General features: G+C 36.1%; 2 protein-coding genes across 2 annotated transcripts; both read left to right on the top strand.

Moving 5' to 3' along the window:
• Window positions 1-8,677: 8,677 nt before the first annotated feature.
• LOC108194828 (protein ARABIDILLO 1-like) lies at window positions 8,678-13,788 on the top strand. Its single transcript, XM_017361764.1, has 8 exons — window positions 8,678-9,937; window positions 10,153-10,311; window positions 10,404-10,478; window positions 10,606-10,737; window positions 10,942-11,069; window positions 12,134-12,221; window positions 13,401-13,504; window positions 13,770-13,788. The coding sequence occupies exons 1-8, from the start codon at window positions 8,678-8,680 to the stop codon at window positions 13,786-13,788; spliced, it is 1,965 nt and encodes a 654-aa protein (XP_017217253.1).
• A 4,796-nt stretch (window positions 13,789-18,584) lies between these two features.
• Window positions 18,585-23,076, top strand: LOC108195484 (protein ARABIDILLO 1-like). Its single transcript, XM_017362449.2, has 5 exons — window positions 18,585-18,688; window positions 20,302-20,477; window positions 21,270-21,488; window positions 22,463-22,547; window positions 22,663-23,076. The coding sequence occupies exons 1-5, from the start codon at window positions 18,680-18,682 to the stop codon at window positions 22,846-22,848; spliced, it is 675 nt and encodes a 224-aa protein (XP_017217938.1). The 5' UTR covers window positions 18,585-18,679; the 3' UTR covers window positions 22,849-23,076.
• The last annotated feature ends 1,323 nt before the right edge of the window (window positions 23,077-24,399 follow it).

Raw genomic sequence — 24,399 nt, 5'->3', positions numbered from 1 at the left:
CTACAACAAATACAAGCATAAGGAAACTAAACGGGAACCTTAAAGGGCTGAACTAGACAATGGGTTAAGGAAAAGCTGGCTTACTGGGGGAGAGATTGAAGTCCTTCCTGTAGACTGGGCAGTCATAGCAGTAAAGGAAGAGCTTCTGCCAGTCCGACATCGACTGGCGGTTACCCTTGATGCCCTTCTTGTGATGGGTGTTCCAGGCAGTGAGGTAGAAGAACCCTGGGGTCCTGCCAGTAAGTTTCAGCTGGAAGAACCAGCCCAACTCCAAAGCAGACATCCTCACCCCATGGTGGATGTCATAGAGGATGTAGAGGCAGACCGCCATGCGGTAGGAGTTGGGGGTAAGCTGCATGGGGGAGACCTCATAGAAGTCCAAGACCTCCAGGATGAAAGGATGGAGGGGGAGAGACAAACCCAGCCTGAAGAACTGGGCGGAAAGCACGGCTTTGGGGTAGCCGGTGCCTGGCTTGAGGGTGTCAAAGCGGTGACACCTCTCTCCTGGCTTCGGGATCCCCAAGGTGCAGCCAGGGTTGCAGGACTCCAATAGGGACTGCAGCCGAACAGGAGTCATAATGGAGTCCATATGCTCGCAAGCCAGGACTACAGCTGGAGGCTCGATCACCTCCACGGAAGCCTCAGCCTCCCGTTCAGCCTCCTCGGGGCTCCCCTCGAGGGCTTCAGCAGCAGGGTCCAGCGGGAGGCCCGAGGTCCCATCAGCCTTACTAGACTCAGAGGTTGTCCAGTTGAGCTCCTTCACCACCAAATTGCGCCTGGAGCGGGTTCTGGAGCTAACCCCTAAACTGGGCCGGGCAGGTTGAAGGTCCTGGCTAAAGGAGGATCCCGTGTCAACCGCAACAACGGGAGCCTTGCTGGTGGCAGACTGAGAAGAGTGTGAGGACATGGATCCTTGAGACATCTACAATAGGAAAGGATGGGTTAACGAAAGGACACAGCAAGATGAGGGGAGGTTGGAAGAAAGAGAAACAGAAAGGGAGAAGGAGAAGGGGTTTGCGGAAGACTGGGCTGCAAGGGTGGAGCCCTACGAGTGTGAAGGAGGAATGAAGAGGCTTCAGTTGGATCCCTGAAGTGTGAGAGGATTACATCCCTCACAGGAGGCAGCACAAGCCACGGAGGACGGCTCATCTTCTTCGGGAAGCCCAACAAGGGACCCGGAGCGGGAAGCCTAATCCTAGCCCTAACCCCAACCGCAACAGTCAACATCCAATAATTACCCTAGGCTACAATCTAAGCAAGTACAACGCAGCAAATCACACAATAAAACATCCAAGGCAGATAAAGACACACAAATGGAGTTCGATCGCAAAAGAGGGGTTTCCTCTGAAGGCTGATTGGGAACCTAGGGTTTATGGCCTAAAATCGTAATTGGGGCTGCGAATCGACAAGGCGTCACAGCAACGCCGAGAGTGGCAGTCAGGTCACGGGATACACATAACATAATCAGGGCCAAATCAAAGCATGTGGTGTGTGTGCATTCAGAGAACGAGTGCACATATTTAACTATACTGGCATGCAGAGCGTATTGGCGGTTTAATCTACTGAAGTAACCTCAGATGAACAAATGTGGGTGTGTGCACGCATACCGAGGTGAGCAATTGAAAAGCAGAGAAGAGACAAACAGGCATGGATCATACAAGCATTTAGCCACAAACATGGATGAATGTAATGAAAAGGAAGGCCGGAGGTCAAGAAGCATACCTTTGGTCGGAAGTAGAAGAAAAGCCGAAGAGAACGCCGGAAAAACGAAGTAGCTCTGCGCCTGGGATGCTTCGAGTGTGAGAGGTGGGAGAGTGAAGAGTTGGAGAGATATAAAAAAGTAAGGCAAGGCTGTGTGTAGGTGTATATATAGCTGTGGGAAGTGGGGGACAGCTGCGCCAGGTGGCGTGCCGTGACTGGCTTGGCGTGGAGAAGGCTTTGATGACGCAGGGCTTCCCGAGGCCTAGGTGGGTGGCTGAAGAGGTAGAGGCAGGCTAGGACTCTACAGCTGCACCACCTAATTAGGGATTTTCTGTTGCAATTCAAACCAATTTGAATTCAAATTAAACCCCGAAATCTTTGGGATTGGCCTTATCACAAACTGACATGGCACACGCGGGAAACTGGAAGGGTGGAATAAAAATTATGGAAGCTCGGATATATTTGTGGAAAATAATTTTCATTATCTTGGGAATAAATATTCAAGGCTTGTGGTGGTTGTACTGAATTAATATAATTGGATTTATAATTATGCGTGGGAATTACGTCGGAATTATTTCTTGTTTCTTGCACCGGGCTACGCCCACGTAAGCTTAGGAATAATTTACGATTAATCTCTGACATAATTTAAGGGCTTGCAGCTGGATGATTGAGGGTTACCGTTCTTAGGTTCCTCTCGTATTCAATACTTCAAGGAACCGGGGGGTAGTTGTTGTGCCATAAAATCTCCCTGGGCTTATTTTATAGCCCATCATATTATTTGGGCTTCACTTGGGCTTATTGGAATCATTTGATTAAGGATAATGGGCTTCGCCATAGCTGGGTGAATCATTGAATGCGCACAAGAAGGTACATGGACTTACACTGGAAGCATAACGAAGGCTGCCATCAGAATGGGGTTGCACCTGAAGGCGCTTTAGGGGTTATCGCTGCTAGGGGTTACCGCTGAGTGCATCTTGGCTTGCAGTTATGGGGCTGCAGCTAGGGGATGCCGCTGGCAGGGCTTCCGCCGCTTGGGCAGAATGGCAGGCAGACTCCAAGCAGGACTCTTCTTCCTTGTTTCTAGGAGGACGAATTGGAGATGAATTGGAAGTATATCAGCTGTTATTTATCTACGAATTAAGGGATAAATACAGTTATTATGGAGATAATTACAATCAAGGGGAGATAATTCACATATATTCGGATATATACCAAAGATGAAGGCTTCAAGTGACCTACTTAGAGTGGGATACCGCTGGATAACTACTGAAAGAAGGCTGTTTTATCCTAAACTAGAGGGGATAAGAGCTTATCTCTTCAGAGTCCTAAATCGAGAACTACATGGGCTTGATCCCTATAAATATAGGGTATGTAGGCACCTTGCAAAGGGACGAGGATCATTATTCACGAGTTCTACACTCTAAAGAGAGGCACGTGTAACCTTTGTGACAGATATTTCCGGGCAATTGCAGGACGGAATTCCATAATTCCGGCCTCGTTGTTTGGTTCTTTGCAAGCTCAGCCCTTAAACACACTTGTTTCTCACTAATTCTGTTAGTTTATGTTAACGGTAGCCCCTAAGAGCTAGCCGTGATTTTCGTAGTTGTAATAGATATCCCTATAATTGTGCTATACGGTTCTGGGGGTGTTGTATCAATTCCTCTCACAACAGTAACAATAGTATGGAATCTTCTGAATAAATAAAGTATTAAAACTTTATACCTTCTGGACTTCTGGACGTGCTACAAAAGATTATTTGTACACTGAGGCTTGAACATATTAATGAACTTCTTCCAGTGGTGTGCAGCAGCATCCTGAAATTCTTCAGATATATAATTTCAACAAATCACTTGACGTTCTTCGTACGGATTCCTTCAACAGTGCTTGCTAATTTACTTTCTTTCTTATCAGAGTTGAGTTGGTACTCTTAAATACAAATAGGCTTAACATATGCCTTTCAAATGTGCATATGTATATCTTAATATCTATATGGCAAAGACGCGCATTGCGCGAAAGCGTGTATCAGGTAAATTGATCGTATCTTTTTGTTGTCTAATTTTAGTAAGTTGTGGCGCATAATTTGTCCGATTCTTTCTATAATCTTCTTGTAATTTGCACTCTTATCAATAATTTCAATTATTAATCAATTATCTTCGCATTTTGTATTGCTCTACTGCAGGTTAATGTCATATTTGAGATTTTTTTTTCAGTTTATAGTGGAAGTAGTAACTTTACTAACCCTAGTGTATGTATTTTGTCGTTTTAGTTTAATTGCGCGGGAAATCAACATCGCTGCACAATGCTAGCCTTTTGCAAAATATCCGAGCGGCTATGTGAGTTGCAGCAACCACCAGGGAAAGAGTTTATGATGAAGATTGTCGTGACTTCCATAGTGCATTCAGTCTTCAAATTGAAGGTAGACTTGTATGTGGTGATTTAAGATCAACTTATTGTAAAATGAGCTTTTGGAAATTTACAAGGTCGTATGGTTAACTTTGCAAATTAAGTCTAGTAATCTGCGGGGACTTGGAATAACCACCTACATTGCTTATATATATAATTGAAACATAGTTGAAAGTATATCACTTTTTAGTTTCAATAGTCAATTTTCTTTATTTGTTGTGAATCATTATAAGTGTGTTCTTTCCGTTTCCGTCTTCTGACAACACATTTCAGTAATTAAAAAAATTAGCATATCTTGTTTTTCATCTCTTCTCAGTTCTCCCCTTCTGTTATCTTCTTTTATAATTCTCAAGGTATTAAATATAGATTTGATATAAGAGTTAGCATGTTTTCACTTTTATGACGTTTTCTTCTCCTTTAGAATTTTGTTTCCCTCTTTTTTTATATAAATTGTTTAATTGAAATTTATTCTAGACATTAGATGACAATGCATTTCTCAGTTCAAGATATGCTGATTGTGCTTGTTAGAATTTTCCAATGGCGTGATGGTATATAAAATTGTACGGTGCTATTTCAAATGTGTGTGGGGAGCAGCCCTACTGGTTGATTTAAAGTTGACATTATGAGTGTTTTGACTTGTGATGTGGGAATTGTGTCAGTGGACGTATCTCAAAACTCTTCACAATATTTTTCAGGAAGAATACACCGAAATTTTGATTGTCTTGATGAGCAGAAGATTTGTGAAGTAGATTACCTTTTCTTTGAAGTTGAGATTCTTTGACCTGCATATAAGCATCAATACTTAAAACTTAAAGGAAAACTAGAAATCAGTATAATGTCTGACTTACAATTGTAGTAGGTTTGGGCAAAATATAGGGCGAATGGTGACTCTTTGTAGAATCATTTTGTATACTTATATTGTCACTTTACATTTAAGGTAGCTGTAAATCCTTTAACGATGTCTGGGTCCCAACAGAAGTCTCTTTGTAGGATTGATCACTGATCAACAGAAATTTTAATTACTATTGCTTTTACGATTTCTCATTTAGTTTTCTTTTTTTCTTATATGCATCATTTCATTTTTCTTCTTTATAATATAATTGATTACTATTTAAATATTTTTCGAATTGACACCTAACAATATATAATATATGTAGATATAGATACTAGATTTCACTAACAAAGAATCACAGTTCTGCCAGAATGATGACTTAGATCTGCTCATCATCTGCCGGAGTTATAATTGAGATACTATGATGGCGGAAGTATATTATTATTCCTGTGCTAGCTTACTGTTGGAAATCGGATATTGAAACTATGAACGTACGTGTGTGTCTATATATATATATATATATATATATATATATATATATATATATATATATATATATAGGCACTTGCTCAAATGAGAATTTTTTTAAAATGAGAACCGTGAGAACTTTTTTAATTTATCAATATCTCATTCATTTGAAGGGCCCCGCCAGGGGCACCTTCACAAAAAATGCATATAATTAAGGTCTCCACCTAGCTAGTCAAAAAAAAAAAATCACTGATGACGTGGCAGTGGACTTTTTTTTTTGAATTTTTTTTTGACTAACTAGGGAGAGACTAGTTTTATATACATCATTTATATTGGATACCCACTAGTTCTCATTTTAAGAAGTTCTCACTGGAGTAACCCTCTCTCTATATATATATATGGGCAATTGCTCAAATACAAACCACTAAAATAAAAACAAAAACACAAACCAAGAGAAACTATACCTAAATGACATCACCCACCCCCTATATGTCATCACAGTCCCTGGACAGGCTCCAGACAACTTCAAGAGCCAAAACTTGGCCCCGCCATGGTCCCACTAGTCCCCGCCCCGACCCTACTAGGCCTCACTTAGATCCCGTCTAGGCCCATCTCGGGGTCCATCCCCGGTCCCAAAACCCTTATCATTCTACTTAATCGTGTTGGTTTGTATTTTAGTAGTTTGTATTAGAGTAGGACCCTATATATATGAAAGTAGAGATATTCCCAAACCTGTTTGATTATATTGTCCTTGGTATACATACCTGAGTATTTTCAAAAAGAAGCTAAAAATTGGAGGTATCTACTTTGGACGAATTAAGGACAATCAAAATTTGTATATACAGAAATAATAGTACAAATTAAGTTTTGTGTTGTGATTTTGTTACTATATAATTATGTCTTATGTATTCCGATATGAATTATGATATGCCTGAAATGCTAGGAGATGGTGCAGTACCAATCTGATCTCAATTCAAGGCAACATGTTCAGTAGTAAAAGTTTTTTATTACATTTTGAAAATGGGAGTGCTTATCTTGATTTTTATAGCAAAAGAAGTTTTTTAGCTGCTAGCATAAAACTTTGCAGGACAATGTTTGTGAAGAGTGTGGATGGCATGTTATATAGGCAAGAAAGAATTTGATAACGAAATTTGATAATGTCATCTAGCAATTTGTTGTGAGTATCGTATCATCTCTTCATTGTTTTTTTCTTCCAATGATGTACCTCAATCAACTTATGTCTTTACATGTAAATTTGAAATTGAATTATTAGAACTAAAAAAACTAAACACTACATATATGCATATATAAATTATTCTTCGTGGATGTGAAATGGGTATGCTTGTGGCATCTGACAAGTCAAATACATGGTGTATCATAACCTCAGTTCTGTATTGGTTTAGCAAAAATCAGAAATACATTGTACAAGAATAACTCTGTGTGCAGAATTTGGAATTATTAAGGACAACTTTCATACATGTATATCAAAAGTTTGAGAACACAATAATTTGTAATCTGTTGTTGTGATTTCCTGGCCCTTAATTTGTTTAAACCATCTTTTATTGTTTTCTAGGAATTCATCTATGTTTCCCAGGAAAAATAGTGTAGTTTGTATTAACCATCTTCTTTTTATTCAGGCAAGTCATTACATGTGCAGATTTATAAGGTGGAGATTAAAGCAATAATGGTATGTGGATTGATTGCTCATTAATTTGTACTTGCTTTTTTAACTATTAAGTAACAGCTCTAATATATAAGGAAATAATATTCACAGTAGTTTATTTCAACAAAAAGGTACTCCCTCCGTCCCTTTTTATCTGTCCATTTTGGAAAAAAAAAACACATACCAAGAAATAATTGATTGTATAAACTTTTTCATTAAATACCTCTAATTAATATCTTGAAAATGGTGGCATATCCCTACTTTATGTCTTGAAAACATGAATTCAACCAAGTTTTAAATAAGTCAAGCCTTGAAAATTGAAATTATGGAGATATATTTGAAAAACTATCATTAAATTAGTTTTGAAAGTATAAATGGACAGATAAATAGGGACAAATTTTTACTTCCAAAGTGGACAGATAAATAGGGACGGAGGGAGTATTTTGTACTGAACATGCTTTAGTGGTATAGCTAGGAAGTTATTTTACCCAATTCCTAGGCATAGAAGAAGATACAACCTAACAAAACAAAGAAGCTACAATGTAGAGTGACAAACCATGGTATTCTAAACCATGGTAAAACTTATGTAGGCCCCACATACATTCTATACATATCTTTTGAAATAGTTATCACATATTGACTAGATTTTCGTGGATACTATATTTTAGGTAGGCCCCCACTTTTTTTTATATTGTAATACAGCTGTTAGTATCAATACAACGCCCATATGTTTTACATATCTTCCCAGAACTCCATTTGAGTTGTGCTTTAAAGAATTTTGAAGAACTCATTCAGAACTCAATACATCTAATAAGGTACCTATATTTCTTTTGCGCATTATTTATTTTGATTTTTGTTTCCGTGGCAGTCATTTGACTATATGTACGTGTTTGTATTTGTAAATCAATTTTTCGTTGATTAGTTATTGTACACATATGGGGATTGAGCATAACTAGCATCACTTCTTGTTTGATAGATCTCTTTCTAGTTTAAATAACTCATTTTTGTTAAGAAATATCATATGCATGTTTAGTTATTATTGCATAATTTTGTATATTCGGGGTTAAGAATTGTTGTATATTGTGTTTGTACTTTGTTGACACTCACTGTATAAAGTAGAGGGTGTATTCAATTGGGAATATAAGGGATTTTTTTTTTCATTCATGAAATCTGGGGGTATTCAATTGGGATGGTTTAAAATCCATTAAAATCTTGGGGTATTCAATTCGGATTGTAAGTTATGTTACAAAATCTGGTGGTATTCAATTGGGATTGTTTAAAATCCATTAAAATCTGATGGTATTCAAATGCTGATGATTTTTTTGGATTTCATAAAATGATGGATTTTGTGGGATTTCTCAGCGTACTTTAAGTTTTTTGAAATCCCACCAAAATCCATGAGATTTTGAAGCATTGTGCTTAAATCCTAAAGAATCTATATTAACTCTGCGACATTTTATCAAGAATCCGCACAAAATCAAAATCACATACAATCCATAGATTAAAAACAATCCATTAAAATCTCAATCGAACACACCCCCCTGTTTACAAGTGTTGAAGTTTTGTTAGAGGTTCTTATACCTCCGTTACTTGATTTTGACAGGATAAAAATGAGTCAAGGAGTTTGCAAGAAAGTGTCAAGGACTGCCAAAGAAATGCTTGATCTTCCAGATGATATTGTCATTCAGTTCTTTTCTCACCTGAATTATCGAGATCGGGCCTATTTGGCAACAACTTGTTCGAGATTGCGGCTTTTGGGAAGATCTCAATATCTGTGGCAGTCGTTGGATCTTCGAATGCCCGAGTTTGATGTGAAAGTAGCAAAGTTGTTTGCCTCTCGATGTGCTGACTTGAGGAAAGTACAATTTCATGGGGGAATATCTGCCCATGCATTGATAGAGCTCAAAGCTAGGGAGTTGAAGGAAATCAGTGGCGAGAATTGCAGTAATATCAGTGATGATACATTAAAATTGATTGCGTCAAATTACACAAAACTTGAGAGTCTTCAGCTAGGATGGGATATCTTTGGAAGGGTCACCAGTGATGCAATAACAGAAGTTGCTGGCTGCTGCACCAAACTGCAAAAACTTCGACTCTCTGGAATAGAAGATATTGGTGGTGTTGCTGTTAATGCGCTGGCTAGAAATTGCCCACACTTGACTGAAATTGGTTTTATCCACTGTCTTAATGTGGACATGAAGACTCTGGGGAATGTGTTGTCACTCCGCTTCCTCTCAGTTGCTGGTTCATCTAATATAGATTGGCTATCGGCTTCGAAGTACTTGATTGGGTTGCCGAATTTAAAATGTCTAGATGTTTCACGAACTAGTATATGCTATGATGCTTTAACTAGATTGCTTTCGAGCTTGGAGAACTTAACGATCTTGTGTGCTCTTGGTTGTCCAGTTCTTGATCATGATCCTAGAACTGATAAGCACAAGAGTATCAAAGATAAACTGTTACTTACCTTGTCCACGAACATATTTGAAGGTTTATCTTCTCTTTTTGTCGATACAACAATGGAAGACAAAAATATATTCTCCAGCTGGAGGAAAATAACCATGAAGAATCAAAACTTAAATGAGGTTATGACGTGGCTGGAATGGATTCTTTCACAATCGCTTCTATGGTTTGCTAAAAGCAATCAGGAAGGTATGCATCGTTATTGGAGCAGCCAGGGTGTTGCACTGTTGCTTTGTTTAACACAAAGCACCCAAGCAGACATTCAAGAAATGGCTGTTGCAGCCCTTTCATCTTTTGCAACTGCTGATTATGGATATGCTAGAGCCGTTGCTCAGGAAGGCGGCATATTACTCCTTCTGAACCTTGCGAAATCTTGGAGGGAAGGGCTTCAGATTAAAGCAGCAGTGGTAATTTTATAGTTAATGTTTGTGTTATTTTAAAGTTCTGGAATGATTCATCTGATAGATTTTGTATATTTTCAGTAAAAAGTAACAGATTTAAGTAGGTTGTTGACTTGTTGTGTTAGTAAAACAATTAAATTGACATTCTATAGATGTATTTGGCTAACCCTTATGTTTCTTGTCATAATATTGTTTAATTTGTTGTATTTTGTGTTGTTTAGGCAATAAAAAATCTGTCGTATTGTCGCGAGGTTAAGCTAATTGTGGAAGAAGTTGGCGGAATAGAAATTCTAGCAAATTTGGCAAGATCCAAGAACAGATGGCTTGTCAAGGAGGCTGTTGCAGTTCTACGGAACCTTTCTACAGGGGAAATACACAAGGTTGCATAAGTGTTGTTTTTATCATCATCATCATCATCATCATATCACGTGCACTGAACTTTATTAATGGAATGAATTAATACTTGTTTCAGGATGCATATGTCGGTGTGGTACAGGTGTTAGTTAATGTAATCAAAAAATGGACCACTGATGGTGATGGAATTCTAGTATGTACTTCCTGTGTCATGCATAAGGGACTACATTTAAATAAGAACACTTATCCTTTATTGACTCAAAATAGAACTCCATTAATTATGATGTCTACATCTGTTCATATCAACATCTTGTTTTCAGAAATGTGCAGCTGGGGCACTGGCAAATTTGGTTGCTGATAATAAGTATAGTATGCTGGTTGTTGAAGTAGGCGGTCTTACTGCTTTGGTTGGGCTTGCTCAAATGTGCACCTGCAAAGGCGTGCAAAAGCAGGTATTATTAAGATGGGAGTTATTCATATGATGTTTCTTCAAAAACCATTCACCTAGTATATGAATATGATTGTGTTAAGGCAATCCTATGACACTAATCTTGATATGCACAACAAACAGATATCTTTGATATATGCAAGCACTCATATATTCTTACCCTTGTTACCTCTTAAGTTCTTCGTATCCTGTGTTTATTTTTTGTTAGGTTGCTCAGGCGTTGGCTAATTTGGCTTCCCATGGAGATACAAATGCTTGTAATGCTGCTATTGGAGAAGAGTTTGGAGCTGTTGAAGTGCTTGTGAAATTTCTATATTCACCTTCTAATGGAGTCAGGTGGAAGATACATAAGTTGATTTCTAAACACATGTTTTTTTATCGATTACTCTGTGGTTATTTTAGTTTTCTCTTCCCTCAGTTATCTCTTAGGAGTAATGCATATTTTTTTGATTGAGAAAGACAAAGCATGCTATTGTTACGTGTTGTACACTTCCAACCATGTTTTTGAAGCCAAAACAAGCATGCTAATAGTATAGATTTCAAATAGCCACCGGACCATAGTGCAGCTAACACTTCTATAGACTAGAAAGAGGAAGAAAGGTAGTATAAACTGACATAGATCTGAAAAAAGAATGTAGTTGTTATAATTTATGCATGTGCTTCTCCTATTTCAGTATATAGAATATTCTCATGCATGTTTGCGGGTTTGCTTCTTACTAATTCAGCTTATACATAGCCTATTACATTCATCAATTTTGCATTTAATTGATATTTTACTTTTATGCTACATTGTGGTCTGACCTCTTTCCATATTTCACATTGGGAATTAAGAGAACTGTACTCTATTATCTTTCCGAGTTCATAAAATAACATTATGTAGTGTTATTGTAACTCTTGCTTGTATTTGCTACTATGTAAAACAGCATCCTGCCTGTTGCGTCTTTTTAATTTAGTGACGCATCTACGAATGTGTTTCTGAACATGGAAGAAAGACGTGTACTGTTTTCATATTATGCTGAAGAACTTATTCTCAGGCTTTCAACTGTTATTGTTAATACAAGCTTTTAGCAAATATTGCTAATTAATTCTGTGAAGAAAGGTAGTATAAATTGCCATGCTTTAGTTACATACTAGTTTTCCAGGGGATTAGTAAAAAAATACTATAATAAAGAAGTGAAAGCCAATTAAATGCAATGGTTGATAAGCAACATACTGTAGAGTCTTCTGGAAATCAGATTTTCATGAAAAGAAAACTAGATGGAAAATGATGTAGAAATGTCAAGAAGCCATTTGATTCTTATTGCACTCAATTTTCCTTCCTGAGTGGATCTCATTAGCAAGATTTAAATACACCCCGGTTCTTTTTTCTGATTAATCTAATTTGAGATTTTCCTTAACAGAGAAGTAGCTGTTATTGCAGTATCCAATTTATGCTTTTATGCCAGAAACCGAGAAGCAATTGCAGCAGGTGGTGGTGTTGATGCGCTGGTATGATTTGTCATCCTTGAGGATTAATGTAGGATGAGGATTAATGTATTCAATGTTTTAACCTTAGATTGATCATTTCATGAATATTTTATGCTCATCTATTTAAAAGATCGTTATGACTTGATTTCAAACAATAATAATATATGCAGACCGAGATGAAAGGTGCCATGCGGGCCATGGTATGAGATTAAAGTTAAACAAGAGCATTATCTTTAGGTAATATAAATGAGCATGCATGAGTAAACAAAATAAGTATCTGTGGATTTTCCTTAAAAAAACTGCATAGCCCGAGTCTCTTGAAAAAATCATTTATGAAGGCTACAGCGAAATCTGAAGTTCAGAGACAAATGAGGCACTGAACCAACTGCAACTATATGAATGAAACTTAATTAAAATAGTGCGAACGACGAAATCAGCAAATCCGGGATAGAGACCAAAGTACTGCAAAATGACATGAGTAGACAAAGGAATCTGCACATGATGGAGAACAATGTCAACAATTTGGCTATTCATCTACTAATATGTGAAGAATTGACTTCTATTATATACTCACCATTTCTCTGCAAAGGCTAGTTAAATGCTCAGACTCATGCCACTGTTATAGTTAATATCAAATGATAATACCTCTGTAACACCCACATTGTTTAGAGAATCAGGAAGTATGTGCTACCCATGAGATGTATATATATTTTAACTGGAACCCACATTTTCAGCATATATACTATTTTTTGCCAAGTGAATGCCCGTTAATTTGAACAAATTGAAAGCACTAAAGACCTTTACTAGCTGAAAATGACAACAGAAGTCAGGATGGCTGCGCAAAAAATTTGGGATCAAATAGTAAATAATTAAAATTCTGATATTTGATAAGAGTGCATGGAAGGAGTGCCTCACCTGCATATGGTAGCGACAATGTTGAGTACTTGTGGTTCTGCTAGAAGTAAATCTTTTTGCATGTTGTTGGACGAAATCTTAGTGAGTCTACTTAAGTTGATTGCTTCTGCAAATTTATAAACATGTGTATGTACATACGTACACTATGAGATTGCTACTAGAATCTTTAACAGTGTCACACTGAGGTATGCTGCACTTGGTTCTTTTTGAATAGAAAAGTTTAGATTTTGTTCCTTTAACTGGCGGTTCTTTTGTTCCTTATCGAATGTATCTCTGAAAATTCAGGTTTCTCTTGCGGATACATGCACATATGATGCTCAAGCCTCTAATGATCTTCAGGAGAAGGTTGTTCGTGCACTCAGGGAATTTTGTGTGTCAGAATCAGATAGGTACATGCAAAATCATATATGTATATGTTACAAATTTTGTAATGTAATTACTTTCCTGTATAATTTTGTTTGCCAACAATCTGAATGCATTTGAGATTCCCTTTCTTTCCATTTAAAGCATCATGCCCTCCAAAGCTTAACATATATGCTTAATATACATTATAATCCGTCAGCCTACATAAACAAGATTCATTCATACATTTTTGCTTAGAATTACTTGATTTTGTACATTAATATTGGCTTTTGCATTGGGATGCTATTACAGGTATGGGAGATACTTCTGATTTAATCTGTCTTGTAATACACCTGCAAATTCAATTAAATAGAACAGTCTTCCTCTTATCTAGAAAAAGTCTTACCTATGGAATGTTTGTTCTTGTTAATGAGGTGTCATGATTGACTTCTTATGCAATCGCTATATAAAATATAAATAGTAAGATTTTCCGTGTCTTCAAGTCCCTTACATAATTATGCCTGAGGTGTGGGTTACAGTAGTGAGGGATAAATCCTTCTTGAATAGTTGTGACCTGCTTAGACAAACCCTACCACGTAGAATCATAATCTAGTGACGTGACAAACTATTCATAATTAACTTATATAAATATTGTAACTCACAGATGTCAAACCTATGTCAAACCTATATGGAAAAATAATATAAAACATGAAATGTATAGGAAAATATTGAAATTCTATTTACTAAATTGTTTGATAAATTAAAATCATCATTATTAATAATATTTTATGGCATATACTTAATTTTGATATATTTTACTTAATATATTACCAAGTCCCAAACTGTTAACTATAAAATTTCAACACGAAACAAAACAATAAACCAACATTGTATACAAATTTTTGTATTTTAAACATAATACACTACCATAATTGTTAGATAAATTGAACTATTGTTACTTGTTATGTTTTATAACTTTTACTATATTGTTATGTATTTAACAGAATTATAATATCTTAGTTATTCATTACAAGGTTTCAGATTCATTGTCAAATTTATTTTATTTTTTGCTACGCAAGAGGAATATATTAATAGAAACATAGAGTTGTTACATTGTTACCAGCAATACAAAGAATCAATTTCATTTTCGTTTAATTGTGTAAAAAATATACATTTATAACATATATTAAACCCTTTATTTGCAGAAGTATGAAACTAATGTTGCGGAAATCTTTTTTTGGAAGTAAATATGATATACCAACATCTAACATTTAATTAAAAAAACTTTACTTGCATATAAATAATTGTAGAGATACAGTTGATACAAATTGATGGGCATGTGGCTGAGTTAGGGTTTTGTGGACAAAATCCAGGGGTAACTCTTACAACAGAGAAAAGTGAACACAAAATCTATATTTTCGATAATAAAAATGTGCCTCATTACAATATAGTTAATCATTATATATAATAAACCTTAAAAGTACTTTCCTAGCTACGATATGATTTTAAAAGATATCCTTCCCTATTTTACTCTAAAATACTAATACATACATAGTATTCTAGATTTTTCTACTAATTGATTGGCAAGACATCGCACATAACTTTATAATTGACCTTCCCTGCTAATTGGCAACTTCGCCTCATCTATTTATATTATCATAGCGTCATCTATTCATGCTATGTCATGATGTTCTAGATGAGGCTCCACCTTTAAACCCAATTTTACGTTTGTACAACTACCAGGTTCAATAAAAATAATCATAAAGCATAGTTATTCAAAACTTATAATTCTGGTTTAAATTATATGTTGACGATAATGTAATACAATAATTTGAGTGTTGTCATTGTGTGATGATCATAAAGTTCCAAGATAATTCTATAACTCATCACACCACTTCTATTCTTCATCAGTCGTTTCATGATAACCATGAGGAGGGCACTCTTCTTCCTTTTCCTCAATAATTACCCTTTTTCCTAGTTTGGGTTTGTTGTTTTGGGGAAACACACTCAAGCATTTATGACCTGTCAAAACTTCCGATCTTTATCGGATTAATTTTTGTTGTTTTTTATTTTGTCTTGGAGGTGAACCTCAACTGCTCTCAATAACACTGGCTAATGAGCCATGAAAACAACAATTTCCCCAAAGTTACCTGACAACTCTACTTTCTGCAATCTCTTGAGCCTTGCATATTATCAACAAGTGAATAATAAAGGTTGCCAACCATTCTTTTAACAATAGCATTCTTTTATCAATAAGATGTTTTAAACCGGTTCGATATTCTGACCAAACTACTTTCCTCAAGATTAAAATTGGAGCGAGTGGACAAGTGATAGAACTTAAAAGTATAAGTAGCCACAAAACGATTATCTTGCCGAACCTGACATGATTTTATTGATTGTAGTTAACAGACAGAAAATGTCTTCGCATTAAAGCTTTCATATGATCTTTTAAAAACATTTCTCCCCCACTAACACACGGCTATTGCTCTCCTTTTCTTTATTCTGCCACATGTGAGCTACCCCTTGAAGTTTAGCCTTAGAAAAATATGTTTTTCTTGCATCAGTCATCTTATGTGACCTGAAGAAACTCTCCAAATTATGTATCCATTCAATAAACACATCTCCACTTAGGCGCCTCTTTTTCTAGATCTTTATGGGCAAGCAATTGATTCATACTATGTTGCAAGAGTAGACTATCTGTTGCGTAATGATAGTATCATAGTACCTGTATGCACTTTGAATTCAAACCCATCAATTGATAGTTGAACTCACATTCTTTTCCTCTTATCCTTGAATGTGTTCTTCAAGTATTGCATTCACCTCGGCAGCGTTTACCATCTATTATTTCTTGGGGCTGAATTTTTTAAAATAAAAATTTTGGGGTATGTTGTAAAATTTCTGAAACTACAGGACTAGTTGTGTAATTTGAGCAAACTGTTATGATTGATTTGGAAATTTTTAGAAAGTTAAGGGTCTGACGTGTAACTAAAAAGAACCTGGTTGCCAGTTTGTCAATTCTGGAAAGTGCAAGTGCAGGGGCTGATTTGAAACTCTTAGCAAAGCTTTGGTTTTGTAGCATAATTGTGCCAAAGTGATAGGTTGTAAATTTTAATATTTTGGTTGGCTTGATCTTGATCTTTAGAGATGGGTTGTATCTTGGGATATCAATTAATGGGTCGAAGGAAATGACATACAAAATTACAAAGATACTATATAAGATGTGAGTGTATTCCAGGTAAAACAACATTCGATTCGATTGTAGCAGGTGCAAGGGGTTGATTGGGGCTGATTGTTGTTGATTTAGAGTGTACTTTGGGGTTGGGGTTATTGGTGGGAGATGTGATATGGTGGAGGAATAGTGGCAATTGATGCCACTTTTGATGGGGGATGGGCTGAATTAGGGTTTTGGAGATGAAAACTAAAAATAACTCACAATAGAAAAAACTGAACACACTACTTGTATTTTTAATATTAAAAAACTGTCTTGTTACAAGATGATCATTATATGTAATAAATTATAAACAGTGTAATCTAGTTATCAACAAAATTGATGTTTATGGTCAGAATCCAGATGGTTTGTCATTGGAAAAGTTGAATGAGTGTGGTGGTGGTTGAGACTAAAGGAATTTTAGGTTGCCTCCATGGGTTTCACCTTCCTAACCTCGATTTTCTTAATGTGCTTATGTAACCTGTATTTACAGGAATCAAGCCAGGAGAACAAGTAACCTAAATTTATTAGAGGCAGGTTTCTTATGCGGGAGGGGGAGGGGGAGGGGGGCTGATTCCAAGGCGGTGGCCAAAAGGCTCGCAAAGATTTGATGTGTAGGAGTGAGATAGCCCAGTCATAAAGTTCAGTACCCAACTCAAATCACACAAGTAAGAAACTCCATGCATACACGCATTAATCCTATCTATCGGAGCCAACACTACTACAACTGAGTATACTTGAAAGATGTGGTATAGCCGAGACCATCCTCCATGCCGAGCATAACCTACATACCAGTAAACAAGGCACGTCCTCCCAAAAGGATGCAGGTGTATGATCACCTTGAAACCCACTAGAAAGAGGTATCAAATCATTGGCGGATAGCCTTTGATAGCCTTCAATATGACATGATCATCTTGAGCCCTCGATGAGGATAAACAACAGAATACAGGATTGAGGGTCCTAGACAATCATCGGATAACCTCCAAGTCCAGTCTTAATGCAACTGTTAAAATATGGCCAACGCTCGAAAATGAGTCTCATCAGTGAGGTTGGCTGCCTCTCCATAGTTGTTTACCGTGCCCCAGATCCATAGTTGTCCAATGTGCTCCTGAAGGGAGGCCGCATCATTTACTTCCGTGTATTATATGACCGACCTCTAAATTGTACTTATTCTAAAGAGTTAGCCATCTTCCTATACTGGGAAGGTGATCCGTTATTGTCATGGGAGGATGAGTCATTCATGGGTAAGCCCTTTTAGAAGATAACTAGGCGCCCTTCCCCTACATACAAGTTAGAGAAGGTTAGTAAGTAGGCCCAATTAACAAAGGCCCGATCCAATAACCAATAATCAAATTTCGGGTAGATCATTAACCTATAAAGTACTTTCCTAACTGAAATATGATTCTAACAGACATCCTTCCCCATTTCTCATTTATTAAACTTTGATAAATTACAATAATACAGTCCTATATATAATAAACCACTCTCTTGATCAAAATCAATTTCTATTAGCAATATCCTAAACTAAGAAACAAACAACATGCTGACTAATTGGCGTTCTAAAGCCTTTAAATTGTTGCCAAATACCCTCTCTCTGGGATCCTTGATCCCTTATCCTACATCAGTCTAGACGTCTAGCAAAGATATCCATTGGTAGAAACAGTGTAATGCGAAGTTACAAACAGTCTACTAGTGAAACTTTACATATATATGAGTTTTGGTTTGCATCGATCCGAATTCCGAACACAAGCATAGTACACTTCACAGATAATTACTTATATCCTGTAATATACTTGGCTCGTTCAGTATTTTTTCTTATTGATATTTTGCCATAGTTACATATTTATTAGTTCTCGATCCCCTCTCTATATGTGTGACTGTATGAATGTGTGTTTATATATTTGTTTGTCTGTCGCAACTGATTTTAATCTATATTCTAAAATGTGGCTATCTATTTAGCATTCGTATTGGAACTCGTGGAGGCATTGCTTCACTCCTTGCATTGGGTCTGTCAATGGCGAAAGTAAGTTTCTGAACTTGATGTTAAATTAAGTGAGCAGTGATAGGTCGTTCTCATATGTGATTGCAAATTAAGTGAGCAGTGATAAGTCTTTCTCCTATGTATTTGCAGAATTTCCATATATCGAATTATATATATTCATAATCAGTCTCCACTTATCACCAACCTATACTTAAAACTTTAGAGCATCTCCTAACTCACTCTTAATAATAAATATAATTCTTCTGCAATACAATACTGTGTTATGTTATTTCATATATTTTTGCATAATTTGTTTTTAAAAGTTTATTAAAATGAAAAATAATAAAATTATTGTGCAATGCAAAAATTATACAATTTGTTCTTCAATAATATCATGTAAATTTAAAAAAAATTGTTTTCGGCTGAAGATGACCACCGAAATCTATGATTTACAGCAAACAAATTATGAATATCAGCAAAACAAAACACTTTGTGTATTGCAGAGTAACTAATAAATAGGGTTAATTATCAAACTCATCACTGAAGTGGACAAATGATATCAAACTCATCACTGATCTCCACGAGGTCTCAAGTGGCTTACTAAAATCGCTTAATGGTATCAAACTCATCACTGCCGTTAAAAAACCTAACAGAACTTTAGACGGAATGACACATTGGCGGTTGACGTGGCACGTTAATAAAAAAGACTGAAGAAAAACAAATGAAAGAAAATAAAAAAGAAAATGTAGAAATATTTTTTTGCCAACAATAATAATTATAATTATTAAAAGAGAAAACATTTCAATATTATTTAAAAATAATTATAATCTAATAAAAAAACATAAAAGTTAATCTTAATTGTTTAGTTAATTATATATTAAAATTTAGTTCCATGCATTTATTTAGATAATTATATCTTAAAAGTAATTTAATAAAAAGATTGCATACTTTATTTTCATGTAAACTTATGTGGCATGCCACATGTCAAACCCTACCGTCAATATGTGTTATTCCGTCTAAAGTTCTGTTAGGTTCTTTAACGGCAGTGATGAGTTTGATACATTAAGCGACTTTAGTGAGCCACTTGAGACCCCGTGGAAATAAGTGATGAGTTTGATACTATTTGTCCACTTTAGTGATCAGTTTGATAATTAACCCCTAATAAATATGAGTTATTAAGTTAACGCACATCTATGGCTGAATATGAGGTGTTAATAGAACATTGTGAACCAACTTAACTCAAAGGAGATATTTATTAGATGTTTTGTGGGACTGAATTGATAGAGAATCGAACAAACAGGAAAGTAATATCTGATAAGTAGATAGAAGAAGTGGACTTTTAGCTTTTAAAAGGCAGTATCCTCTATCCTTATATTTTTGTCTAAATATAATTGAGGGACATTGACATTGATTTGTATAGAATGTTTACTTCCGGTTCTTGTTTGCATCTTAAATGGCTTACATTGGTACCAAGGAAGTGCTTTGTGATAAGTAATTATAAGCACCAAAAGAACGAAACTTTTTGTCATTACTAGAACCTGATATATCTGTTTGGTCTAATTGGTTTTATCAATCATTCAACCTGGAATCTTTGTTTGTACTTAAAATTCAACATGACCTAATAGTAAATAAAATATGTATTACTTTGTCTTCAGGGTGTCCATGAGAGTGCCGCTGAAGCTCTTTGGACTCTCTCTTTCCATCATATTAATGCTATGCAAATAGTGGATGAGGAGGGGCTACCGTATATAGCTCACCATTGTACTTCATCTCTATCAAAAATGGTGCGATTTGTGTCTGCGTTGACACTTACATATATCTTCGATACAAGGTATATCCCATCTATAATGATGCTGTTACTCTCCTGTGCTAAAAGTTCCTTAATTTTCTTATAACACTATTCTATTCTATTGTTATCAGTAATATATCTATATCTGACTTTATATTAGTACTTTGTACATGTTTGGTGGAGATATCTGCCATGTTCAGATACAACATATCCCTTTCTCAAAACTAATTATGCAGAAAGGTATTACCTTTGAGCCTGCTTGCTTTAGCCGATACATTACCAAGTAGATATTGGTATCAGATGCAATACCCTTTACATTTAATTAAATTTGGAATGACCTAAAAAAAACTTTTTCATTCTCTAATCTAGTCATGCATATATTTCTCTGATGCTATGTTTCACCGTATGTTCAGTGTTGCATCTGAAATGAATCAGTTTGGTGGGTAATTGTGAATTCGATAATTATGTTAATAGATTGATATCTTGATACTCAAAATGCAGCTCCTTTATTATGAGCGATGACAATATTTGTTCTATATTCTTTAGATCAGTATATATGGTTGGAATAAATTTTCCCCTGTGACGTTATATGTAAGTGCTTTTGGGCAGAACTATTTTCTTATTCTCAGTGGCATTGAGGTTTTTGTAGCTCTATATGTACAAAAAGGAAATAGAACAAATGGATAAGATTTCTACTATGGCGGGTTTAGGACCTTTAAGATATAGTTCATAATTTTCTGTTGTCGATGAAAGTTGAGGATTGATATGCGAGAATGCTTTTTTATCACCGGATGATTGTCTTGCAATTTTAACTAGTTTCTGAGTTTTGTGCAGAATGGATGAGTTTTGTCTATCAGGGGGTTCTACAGGACGCAATTTGAAGAGAAAAATAGATGCATTTAGGTCCTCTGCCATGAAGTCCATTGACGACTTCATCTTTGCATTTTCTGACCCACAATTACTTTCTGCTGTGGCTACATCGTCATCTCCTGCATTGTTGACTGAAGTCGCGTTGTCGGCTTATATCGTAGGAACAGCTCATCTGAGATGCAGGTACTTTCTCTCTCTCCACATCCATTTATTCACTTGTCACTTATTACTAGCTGTTTCAGCAAATATAACAGAAATTCTTCTTCACACAGTACAAGTGGCCCTTTTCGTGCCATGAGAACATGCATAAAATGGGATGCACATTTAATATAAGCATACAAAGTAATAGCTTCTAACCATCTGCACAGATGTATTTATGTACAGTCCTGTTAGACGGACACGTATTTCAGGAGCTGATTACAATTTTGCAGATACTATGCCAAACCAGAATACTAGAACTTCATGATCTGTACCCCGTATCTGTTTGTTTCGCTGCTTCAATCCCTTCATAAACTAAAAGAATTCTATTCCTTCTTCTTTGGACCCTAGTTTCTCAATTATATCAGGGCAGTTTGAGGTGACCGCTGTGTCAGTAAACTGCAAGTCCTGTTAAGAAAACTGGAAAACGTCATCTTCTTGATGCATACAGATATAAGTATATACATGTACTGATATAGTGAAGACACACTCAATTAGGAAGTTTATATACAGGGTTAAAAGGGCCAATTTTTTTTAAAAAACAGTATGTTGGGCAATGGGCACCAAAGACAGAATATAAGGTAAACTGGTTATTTTGTCCACTGTAATTTAGCTTCTGTAATGCGATAAATCTAGTTGTAGTAAATTATTTTGCATGATATTTTCTGGTCCGCTTTTGGTAAGTGCTACCAAGAGTACATTTGGAATCTTTGAAAAAGTTTCTATGCTTAGACTTTGTAGTGTAAACTAACTGTAGTTTGCGCTAATTAAGTTGAACTTGTAAATCATGCATTCGTTGTTACATTGTCACTATAATGTTCTTTTACTGGTAACATCACGTAAACATATCACGTTTGTTACTCTGCGATCTTCCTTATAAGATTGTAATCTGTAATCTTCCTGAAAATTTTACCGCTTAAGCTTATTGTTCTAATTTCACACTGTCTGATATTCCTCAGTGGCGCTGAAATTGAGCGATTCACCTATATGCTCAGAAGTTCCTGCATGGAAATTAGAACTTGTGCTGCATTTGCTCTGCTGCAGGTTAATGTCATTTTCTACCCTGTACTGAGATACGTGTTTTCAGTTTATGGTGGAAATAGTAACTTTACTAATTCTAGTATATAAACCTTAATGGCTATATTTTTCTCATTTGTAGTTCACTTTTCGTGGAAATCTACACGCGGCATACCATGCTAGCTTATTGCAAAATACTCGTGCAAGAGCAGCTCTGCGAGCTGCAGCGGCCTCAGCAACAGGTTCCGTTCAGTCGAAGATATATGCAAAGATAGTACTGCGGAACCTCGAGCACCATGATACAAAGACTGCTGAAAATGACGTTTAGGAACACAGTTGAAGTGATTGAAACGCTGTTGAAAGTATTCCGTTCTATTAGTCATTATCAGTGTGGATCGTAACAAGGGTGTTACCCCTTCCGTCTTTTTACAGCACTTTTTAGTAATTAAAAAATTTCACATCTCTAGTTCTTTATATGTGCTCTCCTCTTTTTATCTTCTTTTATAGTAATTCTCAAAGTCCCAAATATATTAAATTTCAGAATTAGCATGTCACTTTTAAGTCAGAGTTCTCTCCGGGGTCTCTATTAAAATTTTGTTCTCTCAATGTCTATATATATTGTGTAATTAAATAATGTTGTTTTCAGTAGGTAGAAATTCATTATATTCGTTATATGTCAATTTTTTCTTCATTTTAAATATAATATGTTAATTATTCTTGGAAATTATTTTCAACAGGCTCATCTTCCTGACAATAGTAAATAAAATCGTGATATGTTATTCTAAAAGTGCCTGTAGTGAAAATTAGTAATTATTTCTGAAAATAAGTAGACAAGTATGTATGTTTTCTAAAAATAGTTGTTTATTATTTAATTTTAATTTCTTTCATCAATTTGTATCACTCAAGATATAAAGTTTAGTTGCTGAATGTTAGCTATAGGGATGAGTGTTATGGGATTTAAATTGCTAGATAAGATTGTACCTGGATGGTATAGTTCTTAGACAGAACAAGTTGAGTAAGTCATTTTCAGGAAATCCTCAGATCAGGTACGAGTTGTAGGGTGGGGAATGGGGAGTCCATCAGCATTAGTTCTGATCCATGGTTGCCAGACTCGACAAACCCTTATGTTACAACAACTAGTGAGGCAGTCCAGGATAAATCAGTGTCTTGGTTGATGGTCGCAGGTGAAGATAGGTGGGATGAGGAGTTGGTAAGAAGTATTTTTGACGAAAGGGATGTAAATCTTATTCTATCTATCCCGTTAAGGCGCGCAGATGAGGATGTTAGATTCTGGAAGCAGGAGAAACTTGGGTTTTATTCAGTGAAGACGGCGTATGCTTTAATTCAGGAAAGTAAAATGATTCCAATATCTCCGGTCCCAGGTAATGTATGGAAGGAATTATGGAATTTAAAAGTTCCACCTAAAGTCAAGCATCTAGTGTGGAGAGCTACTTCAGGTTGTCTTCCCACTAAACCTCAGCTGTGTACAAGAAAAGTTAACATTAGTCCTCTCTGTCCTATGTGCAATAGCGAGGAGGTCGAAACAATTCAGCACGCTCTCTAACAATGCTCGTTTGCTCAGGCATGTTGGGAAAAAGCTGGTTTTCAAATGGCAGGTGACTCTTATCTTTCTTTTGCAGAGTGGCTAATGAATTCTTTTAATGGCTGGAATAAAAATAAGAGACAATTAGGTGCGATGCTATGCTGGTCAATCTGGAAGTGTCGTAATGATATGGTTTGGAAGCAAAAATGTTTGGAGGTGGATGATGTTGTAATGTCTGCTAACGTGGTCCTTAACCAATGGCAATGTGCCCAGGACAAATTTTTCAACCATTATCTTTGTTTGATGACACAAGAGGATGGTGATGAACGCTGGGTT

The sequence above is a fragment of the Daucus carota genome, chromosome 7, assembly GCF_001625215.2.
Source record: "Daucus carota subsp. sativus chromosome 7, DH1 v3.0, whole genome shotgun sequence".
Classification (NCBI taxonomy): Eukaryota; Viridiplantae; Streptophyta; class Magnoliopsida; order Apiales; family Apiaceae; genus Daucus; species Daucus carota.
Note: the sequence above shows the minus strand (reverse complement) of the source record. Positions and strands in the feature narration are given on the sequence as shown.

Excerpts from the sequence above, each read along its gene's own strand:
- LOC108194828 (XM_017361764.1), top strand. The coding sequence starts at position 8,678 with ATGAGTCAAGGAGTTTGCAAGAAAGTGTCAAGGACTGCCAAAGAAATG. Across the intron at positions 10,312-10,403 it reads CTACAGGGGAAATACACAAG|GATGCATATGTCGGTGTGGT; the intron begins GTTGCATAAGTG and ends TACTTGTTTCAG. Across the intron at positions 10,738-10,941 it reads GCAAAGGCGTGCAAAAGCAG|GTTGCTCAGGCGTTGGCTAA; the intron begins GTATTATTAAGA and ends ATTTTTTGTTAG.
- LOC108195484 (XM_017362449.2), top strand. Across the intron at positions 20,478-21,269 it reads ACATATATCTTCGATACAAG|AATGGATGAGTTTTGTCTAT; the intron begins GTATATCCCATC and ends AGTTTTGTGCAG. Across the intron at positions 22,548-22,662 it reads CTGCATTTGCTCTGCTGCAG|TTCACTTTTCGTGGAAATCT; the intron begins GTTAATGTCATT and ends TCTCATTTGTAG.